At 43.4% G+C, this 9,935-nt stretch overlaps 1 protein-coding gene across 1 annotated transcript; it reads right to left on the bottom strand.

Moving 5' to 3' along the window:
* Positions 1–3,220: 3,220 nt before the first annotated feature.
* Positions 3,221–4,742, bottom strand: mafaa (MAF bZIP transcription factor Aa). Its single transcript, XM_062423684.1, has one exon. The coding sequence runs from the start codon at positions 4,457–4,459 to the stop codon at positions 3,524–3,526; it is 936 nt and encodes a 311-aa protein (XP_062279668.1). The 5' UTR covers positions 4,460–4,742; the 3' UTR covers positions 3,221–3,523.
* Between the last annotated feature and the right edge of the window lie 5,193 nt (positions 4,743–9,935).

Below are 9,935 nucleotides of genomic sequence, written 5' to 3' on the forward strand. Positions count from 1 at the left end.
ATGACAGGCGGCTAGAGTCGGGGCAGTGGAGCTGAGGAGGACGGCTGCGCTGGTTCTCTGTCTCTCTCACGCGCACACACACACACTCACGCGCACACACACAGAGAGACACATCTAGAAATCTGTGCTGTGATGTCCTCGGAGATCAGAGCAGCCTCGTGCCCAACATGCTGCACTCTACATCGGCTCCATCAGCCTCGAGCTTCGCGCGCGACACAAACATCCAAACATACCGCAGCTTCCTCTCTGTCATCTCATCTCACAGCTGAGCGACATTTCTCTGAATTATCACAGAATAAAAACTCGCAAAAATACATAAATCATATTTTTTTGTTGCAATTTTAAGCAAAGTGAGAATAATGATAATTGTCCTTATTATTACATTATAACATATTTTAAAAAAAAGTTGTTTTCTCAACAAAATAAAAAATATTGAATCAGATTTTCCTTTATAATCGGCATTCAATCAAATGTATATCATGTTTTTTATATATTTTAAACCCTATTAACAGGCCTTTTTGTATTTTTATTCATAGTAATAAATGTTTCTTAGTCAATTCATCTTCTACACATGACGGATATGAGCTTCATTATTTAGCCTGCTATTAAATTATGTTTTATAGATCTTCATATTTAGCGATTTCATTTGAATTATTGTTCATTTAGTCTTTTTTTACACACACACACACACACACACACACACACACACACACACACACACACACACACACACACACACACACACACACACACACACACACACACACACACACACACACACACACACACAGCTGTGATCAAACCAGGGTAAACCACATGTATGACGTTCTTATCTTATATAAACTCACAGGCTTTAAATCATTTATCATTTCTATTTCCTGTCTGTAACAATGAGGGCAGCAGTCTGACAGATGTGGAGGTTGTTTTTTTGTTTTTTTTGGGACAGAACTTTTTATTAAACATTATGAAAACAAGATTCTCAACAACGTTTTCCACTTTGTAAGGTTTTTCACTTGTTGACACGTTAGGACACGTTCATTGAATAAATATAGAAATTATATGTACAGATATACATTAACAGCACTGTGCAGAAGTTTGCTTTCGGGTTTGTTTTTTTTTGTATTTATAATTGAATTTAAATCTCCATTTTCATCATCGCAGTGTTTGTTTATTTATTGAGGGTCAAATCACTTAAAAAATGTCAGGTTGCATCACATAAAAATAAAAAAAAATAAAAAATCAGATTAAAACGAAGGAAGTTACAAAGAGGAGGAAATTATTGGTCGCCTCAATTTTTAAAAAAAAGGATTAATTTGTTGATGTGTGGCAAGAAATACTTCTTTAAATGTTGTTTGCATCGCGTTAAAATAGAAGCTAAACTGCATTTAATTTCACATTTATTTCGCTTTTTTTTCTCCTAGCTGTTATTCGGTGTCATTTCATTTAATTGAATCGATCTTCTTCCTGCACGTTTCCCACCATCCAACAGGTTTTTTAAGCTGAACATCGGACACTTCTGCACAATATTGCACATATATCTAGGCAGCAGGAAAAAAACACACGAACCAGGGATTTCTTTCTTTTGTTTGACAGAATGAATGCATCGAGTTTTACTCCAAGAACAGTAAAAAGCTCTACCACCGAGTTAAAAAAGAGGGCTGAACTCTTTCTCTTTCTCTTTGCAACACAATCAAAGCATCCTTCATCATCATCATCATCATCAAGACACAACATCTTATATTAAGACACCGGGCTGCAGAAGAAAAAAGAAAAAAAAAAACACCCGCAGGCCCCAGAAAAAGAAAAGAAAGAGGAAAAAAAATCTACAAATATTTAAAAGTAAAAAACAGATATAGCCTAATCATGAAAACAAAGTCTTTTTTTAATCATCAGGTTGGTGCATAGAGTTTTAGCAGCGAATGCAGTCCTTGTCCATCTAATAAAATGAGGCTCTCACCTCATCAAATTTACATCCAGGTTTTTCGAAAGAGAGAGAGAGAGAGAGAGAGAGAGAGAGAGAGAGAGAGAGAGAGAGAGAGAGAGAGAGAAAGAGAGAGAGAGAAACAGATCAAAGGTCCTATATGAAGTAGAAAACAAAACGTTTGTCTAGTTTGATCTCTTCTTAGTGCAGTATAGGCTTGCCTTTGACATTACACATGTTCAGTAGGAGGAAGAGGAGGATGAGGAAGAGGAGGATACCATAGACGATTTGCATGCTGTAACATACAAACATTTTTTTTTTTTGTATTAAGACATTTCGAATAATCCAAGCAACAAAAGCATTGTTTTTCCTTTTTAAAAAGAGAGAAGGTAAAATAACACATGTAACTGTTTTGTTGTTCTCTACACATTATGTACAGGTGGAAATAAATACATAGTCTAAAATCTGGCTCAGATAATCTCTTTTTGTCGTGGTTTTTTTTTCCCTTTTTCTTTTTTAAAACAATAGAAAAATTGATTGAAAATAGCAGTTAAAGACGCATCCATTTATCGCAGTTAAGAGCAGATTGTTTTTTTTGTTTTTTTTGCATGTATTGTCTGCAGTCCTTGCACCTTCTCCGAGTCTTTATGAGGGAAATGGGGAACTTTTTGTGTCCATTTTTTCCATTTTTATTTTGAAGCATACCCAGGCCTTACTGATGGCAGAGGAGGAGGAAGAGGAAGAAGGAGGAAGAGGAGGAGAAGCGAACCATGGGCCATGCTTTCCATACATGTGGAAGGATTCTTGGGGGGGGGGGAGATGGCTGGAGGTTACCATACATGTCCTGCATGCAGGGTTGCAAATAGGGGGATGGGACACTATAGACTTGCAATATTGAAATTGTCTCTTCTCTGCATCACAGACCGTCTCTCTCTTTTTTCCCCCTCACACACACACGCGCACACACACACACACACACACACACAAAAAGAAACAGTCCGTTGAGCTTTCTGGAGCCACAAAAAAAAAAAAGGAGAGGCGGTGTATTGCTTTTTTTCCTGCTTCTATTTCAGTCCAATCAGATTCTTTAAAAAAAAAAAAAAAGAAGAAATAAAGAAAAGAAAAAGAAAAATCAACCCCCAACCCTCCCAAGTTTAAGACAAAAGTCACTCTCTGAATTAAGACAGTCATGTTAAATGTCAGGTTTGGTTCAGTAAGACTTCTGACCAGGTTCTGCTGCACCAGAGAAAACAACAACAGTCTGCAGGCTTATAAGTGATCCCATGTGCCTTCAAAATCACAACATGACAGACAGCTTGTTGTGGGCGAAAAACAGAAGTTTACACAAAACATCTTTTTTAAGACTCAAAATGCGCACAAGGATTATTTTTGTGCGCATCTATAACGCTCACTTGTTAAGATGTTTTTTTTCTCTCTTTTAAAAGTCTTTTTTTTCTGTCTCGAGGGAATAACTGTAAACAAAATACAAACGCTGAAAAATATAAATTAATTGTTACAAGGATGTTTTAAGGTGGAGGGCAGGAGGAGAAGGGATGAAGAGGAGGAGGAAGAGGGGGGATTCTGAGTCTATGGTTCAGTCTCTCACATGAAGAACTCGGTGTTGGCCTGTTTCCCGGACGGATCTCTCGTGTTTGCGGGTCCACCGGCATTGTAGGTCCGGCTGGCCAGCTTCTCATACTTCTCCTTGTAAAGATCCCTCTCCTTGGCGAGGCGAGCCACGTCCTGCTTCAGCTGCTCCACCTGGCTCTGCAGGGTGCACTTCTCCGTCTCCAGCATGTGCCTCTGCTGCACTCGCTTGAAGCGGCAGGACTGCGCGTAGCCCCGGTTCTTCAGGGTGCGTCTCTTCTGCTTGAGGCGGATCACCTCCTCCTTGCTGAAGCCCCGCAGCTGCCGGTTCAGCTCCCGCACCGTCATGCTCACCAGCTGCTCGTCCGAGAAGCGGTCCTCCAGGCGGGCGTGGTGGTGGCCGTGGTGGTGGTGATGGTGGTGGTGGTGATGGCCCGGGTGATGGTGCGCCGCCGAGGCCGTGGACAGATCCTCCCCGACGTACTGCTGCCCTCTGAAGCCCTCGTAAGCTTGGTGGTGATGGTGGTGTGCGTTACCGATGAGGGCCTCCACTGCGTCCTCCGGGGTCAGGTTGAGCGCCTCTGGGTTGATGTGGTGCTGGTAGCTGGGGATCCAGTACAGATCCTCCAGCTGAGGTTTGCCCCCGTTGCTGTGATTGTTGTTGCCACTGCTGTTGTTGCTGCTCCCGCTGCTGGTGACGCCGTTGGGGAGACTCTGGTTGGGTTGCGCTCCGGGACTCGGTGCGCAAAAGCTCGGCGAGGAAGGCACGGAGGAGCAAGGTGTGCTTATCGGGGTGGAGGACAGAGAACCGGACGGGAGCCGGTGGCAGTAGCGATCGGCCTCCGGTGGCTCTTTCTTCACCTCAAACTTCATCAGGTCAAAGTCGTTAACGTACTCAATGGCCAGAGGGCTGTTGGGCAGCTCTGCGCTCATGGCGAGGTCGGTTGCCATGTCAGTCCATGCGACTACTCCTGCCCTCACAGCCAAACCGACGGCCGGCAGCCCTCTCGGATACAGATTGCGGAGAGGAATAAAAGACTGTGTGGTGTATATATAGACACACGCACACGCCCGGTGCGTGGGGGCTGCTGCAGGGCCGGCGGGTGGGTGGAGAAACTTATTAAGGCTGTTCGTCCCTAAGTCAACTTCTATATATAGTGGCGTGAATATACGTATGCATGTAAATGAACTTGTACACCTGCCAGTTTGCCTCCGCTCGCTGCTCTTGTTGACAACTTATCCCAGGTCAAATGCACGCTTTAATAGCCTACCAGGAGCCCCCGGGGCGGCTGAAACTCGAGCCCGGTGAATTTGGAGACACCAACCTGTCTTGTCCTCGCTTCACCTCTGCAGCCCACTTGCCTCCCTGTGATTTAGTGTCCTCGGTTCTGCTCGATCAAGTAACACGAAAAAGATTTCGTCTCCTGCTCCGCGCGCGCTCTGGGTGTGTGTGTGTGTGTATATATGTGTGTGTGTGTGTTATAAATATTTTCCAAGCATCCTTCTTCGCCCTCCCGCTGTTGGCAACTTGATCGTGAAGTCCCACGTCACTGCAGCATGGCCCGGTATAAAAGTTTCTCACACAGTCAAAATGAGACAGATAGTGTGTCAATTAAAGGTGTGCCAATAATAAAAAAAAATATCAAAAAAATTAAATTAAATAAAGTCCAAAAGTATCCAAAAAACGGAATGGCACGTGCACAAGTTGTCAAAGTTGCAGATAACACCTCCTGCTTGGATGGACAGGAGAGTCTGGTCCTCTGTTGTTGTGGTCAGTCCAGATTTATAATTCAAGCAGCAGCAGCAGCGTCTACTTACAGCTTCGGTCCCCACAGTGCTGTCACCTCTCACCCCACGGCTCTCTGTTGACCTTACGTGTTGACTCTGTGTGTGTGTATGTGTGTGTGTGTGTGTTATTATGCAAGAGGTGATAAATTCCAGTTGGTTTTCCTCTCTCTACTCTGATCAGCCCCTCAGAGTTTGTGTCCAAGAGCTTCACGGTGCAACCACGCAGTGTCACTGAGGCGCTGCAAGGCAATCTGCACTTATAAAGACAGCGTGGCCCTCCCACACAGAGGTGTGACGGGCCAATGGGAGGAGATCACAGCGGAGCATTTGCATTGTCCTATAGCAGAGCAAGAGCCGTGGCAGAGTAGGGGTGGGGGTGGAGAGGGGGGGGGGATACCGGTGCCGGAAAGAGCCGAGCGCAGCCGAAGGGAGCAGGAACGCACAGAGGGGGAACAGGTGCAGCAGATCCCCCCCTCTAGTGACCGAGCAGATGCTACTGCACGGCGGAGCGGAGAAGGTAAGACGAGAGCTCCGCGACTTTCTCAGAGAAAAATGTTTACTCGGAACAGCAAAACACTTTTACACCGGTCCAGAACCGAGTAGTCATGTTATGTAACGAGGCTGCGCGTGTTCACATTTCACAGGGAAGGAAAATGACTTCCAAGTTGTTAATTGATGTTTTAGTGCATATCCTGGTATCCATTTAGTTTCACAGGAACAAAAACAGTGAGTCTATTCCAGACACGTATTGGTCTCCTGTTATTATTGTTATTACACTTATATATTATTATTATATATTAAAGAAAAAATCTGATACAACTTTTTAATCGCCATAATTCTCATGCAGGCCTGTTAGAACTGATGTTGCTGCAGCTTATTTATGCAAAAATGAATCATATAAATTCATGCAGTATTTCATTTTCTATACTGGAACATTTTCAGTGATTTATCCATAAATGTAAGATTGATTTCTCTGAGATTACCTGGATTTTTTTATGACCAATCCATTTATTCAAATTTCCACCTTTTGACCCCTCAAAAACTGAGGTTACAGTTAAATCTGAATCAAGTTTATTGGTCACAGAGTCTGATTAGATAGCTATGAATGTGTTTAACAGAATGCACATGAGGGTGAAACAATAAATAAATAAAGATATACAGTTATGCATATAATAAAGGATAAAAAAGAATAGTTATGTGCAGCAATTATGATTAAAAATAGACATGTAAACAAACACTGTGTCAGATTGAACTGCATTGATTCTGTGCATGATCTTGGTGCAACTGTGCAGGTACAGATTAAATGTTATTAAACTCTTTTATTTGTGTTTGGTGTGTATGTGTTGTGCAGGAGGAGGAGTAGATGCTGCTTCTGAATGTGGGTAAAACCAGGGAGGTAGTGGTCTGATTCGGGGGGGAAGAGGAGGACTGCAAGTACCTGCATCCACATGAACATCAGAGTGGAGAGTATATATAAGAAGGAGATGAGCAGAGGAAGCTGAGATCCTTCTATGTGTGCAGCAAGATGTTGAGCAGCAGCAGCACTGGAGCCTGAAACACCAGCAGACTTTATAAACTTAATAAACTGATTTAATAAAGAAGGTTGGCTCCGTAATCGGCTGCAAACCAGACACCTTTGAATGTGAGGTGGAGTGGAGAAGACACTGAGCAAACTGTTCTCCAGTATAGATAATCCTGACCATCCTCTCCATAAACCAACACCTTCACTGGACTCACAGACTGCTTCAGATTCATCGTCACAAGAGCCGATACAAGAAATCTGTCCTGCCCGAAAGCAAAAAGTCTCTTCAACTCCTCATCTCATCTTTATAGTTTCTCGCTCAACCCAACTTCACTCTGTAACTTTACTATATATACTCATACTCTCATATTTCATTGCAGCTTTAAAAGCTTCAACAGCTTTGCACACGTGTCTAATGTATATAGTATGTTATCCTATGCTTATATTTATACTTTATATGTATAGTGTATGCTTAAGTTTCTTTCTGATAGTCTTGTATTGAGCTTTTTATTGTTCTATATATACTATATATTTCTCTCTTCTAGTGTTAAATATGTGTATTTACTGCTGCTATAACACAAGAATTTCCCTATTTGGGATAAATTAACCCTTTATGGGGCGATTAACTATATTTGGTAACTTCCATAAACATCCAAAATTGCCTCCACATGCCTCTCTGTGGGGTTGGATTTTTTATATATAGACTTTTTGGAAAATGTTTTACCTTAGACCAGCAATGAACCATATATGGTAACTTCATTGACTTTGATTTGCAACATAAAAATGAAACATTTAGAAAAAAGTCATGTAATATCCCCCAAATAACTCTGTATAGGGTTTAAATGTTGAGTTTCTAAGTATTTCAATGAGTGCTCTATAAAGGGTTAAGTCTATCTATCTCTATAAATGATAAAATAGTGAAGAAAAATGAAACCCTTCCTTCTTATTAGCTTTATTAAAAAGAGCTCATTCTGTCTCCTTCACTCATCTGCGTCTCTTGAGGGAGCCTGAGGATTCCTCTGACACCACAAACCACCAAATCTATCAATCACTCATCGATTTTGAGGCCCGCGCGCCCCTCTGCCAAAAAAAATCAATCCCTGCATTTCCGCGAGGCAGTGAGGAGGCCCGTGGCTGCGTGGCTGCCCGCGCGGGGTTAAGTATGATTGGATAGTCCTTTGGATGGTGGTCTACAGGCTTTTCATTCGCAATTAACCACAAATTGCATCCCTAGACTCATCTGCGCGCATCGACGTATAATTAAGCCCCGTCGTGAGCGCGCGCACCTCCATTTATCGGGACACATATGTCTTTTCTTGGGGGGGTGCAGATGGAGGGGTGGTGGTGGTAAGCAAATCAGAGCAGAGGGGTTGAGCAGGATGTCGATACCGGTGATAAGTACCAAGGGAGCAGGACTTATATACCGGGACACCAATGCACCTGACCCGTTTAGCCTTTTCTGCAGCGTCCGCCCCCCGGAGTCCCATCCACGCGCGCGCGCACACACACACACACCGGTATCTGAGTGATATATCAGCCGGCATAAAGTGCCGATCAGCGGGGGAAAAAGAGGAAAAAAACAGGTGGCAGTAAGTTTGACTTGGTCAGATGTGAACAGGAACACCTTACACAACTGCTGAGCTTCACTTCCCAGTCCGAGCTGGCCATGAAATACACCACCACCTTCCTCCTCCTCCTCTTCCTCCTCCTCCTCCCATCATCACCACCACCAGCAGCTCACCCCTCAAATCTGCTGGCGAGGATGAAAAGAAGAGTAAGAGATGAAGGGACGGGAAATCATATCAAGGTATTTTAAGTTTAGGTGTGCTAAGTCTTTAAGAGAGAGGTTTTTTTTTCTTTTTTCTTTTTTATCAAATAAGCAGGAGCTGGCCCCTTCAAACGCCAAGCTAAGCAGTCTGCATTGAAATGGCACATTTAAGAAGATCTGCTGTGGTCCATTCATTGTCAGGGGAAGGGGAGTGTCTGCGGCCGAGGGCTTGAGACATAAATTTTTGAAGTCAGGGTTTTCATTGTGCCTTTGCATATTGGGACTTCGCTTGCAAGTGCAGTTCTACCGATTTAAGCAAAACGGACATCAGCAAGGTGGAGGATCGACGGGCGCGCTTTGAGCCGGCCACGAGGCGAGCTTTGAGCCAAGGTAGCCAACGCATCCAGAGACCGGCTCCAAGGAGGTGGCTCAGGGTTATCTGAGGCCTGGAGGGGGGTTTTTGTCACCGGCGTTAAGTCACTAATGCTGTTCCAGAGGAATCAGCTTTAATTGTACAGGGGGTGTGTGTGTATGTATGTGTGTATGTATGTGTGTGTGTGTGTGTGTGTGTGTGTGTGTGTGTGTGCATGGTAGTGAAGTTATAACAGGAGGAGGCTTAGTTTGAAAAATCAGGAGTTTCGCCACATGTAGGAGGCCTCGCTTGTATAGAAATGATGTTTGTTGACCTGTGAGATGAGATGAGAGGGTTTGTGCTGTTAAAGAAGCAGAAAATGTGACAACACAGGATGTGAAGCTGAAAGGAGGAAAAAACTTTAAAGTTTATAGAGGATGTGTGTTGTGCTTTATTACAACTCACAGCGTTCGTCTCCGTGACATCGTACTCACCTTTTGCTTTAGTGATGGCTGAGATTTAGAGAAACATGGTGACGTTCGTAAAAGCTGGGACTCAGTGAACCTACAAAGACTGGACAAACCACACATGGTGACAGATTTTTTAAAAGTTTCAATACATGCTGAAAAATAGGAAGCAGACAGACAACACATTGGACACATAGGTAGACGATGAGGTAATCACATCACTGGACAATCGCCGAAATCTTGCGAGAACATGAATTCTTATGAGCTAAAACAAGAGAGAGACATTCATCAAAAAGCTGCGCTGATTTATAACACAATCAGTGTGAAAGAGGTGAAAATAACTCACTTTATTTGAGATGGTGGATGAAAAGATGAGGGGAACATGGAGGAGAGATTCAGGTGAACTGTGACTCTGAACTTGAAGCAATGGCCTCGTTTCCACTAAGGAAGTAAAATTTAAGAGGCGGGAACTTTACAGGAACGTCCTCTCACTCGTTCCTCTAGGCCGTTGTGTCTCCATAGCAGAGTCG

Source organism: Scomber scombrus, chromosome 8 (assembly GCF_963691925.1).
Source record: "Scomber scombrus chromosome 8, fScoSco1.1, whole genome shotgun sequence".
NCBI lineage: Eukaryota > Metazoa > Chordata > Actinopteri > Scombriformes > Scombridae > Scomber > Scomber scombrus.

What these genes read in the sequence shown, in the direction of transcription:
- mafaa (XM_062423684.1), bottom strand. Translation starts at nt 4,459, where the DNA reads ATGGCAACCGACCTCGCCATGAGCGCAGAGCTGCCCAACAGCCCTCTG.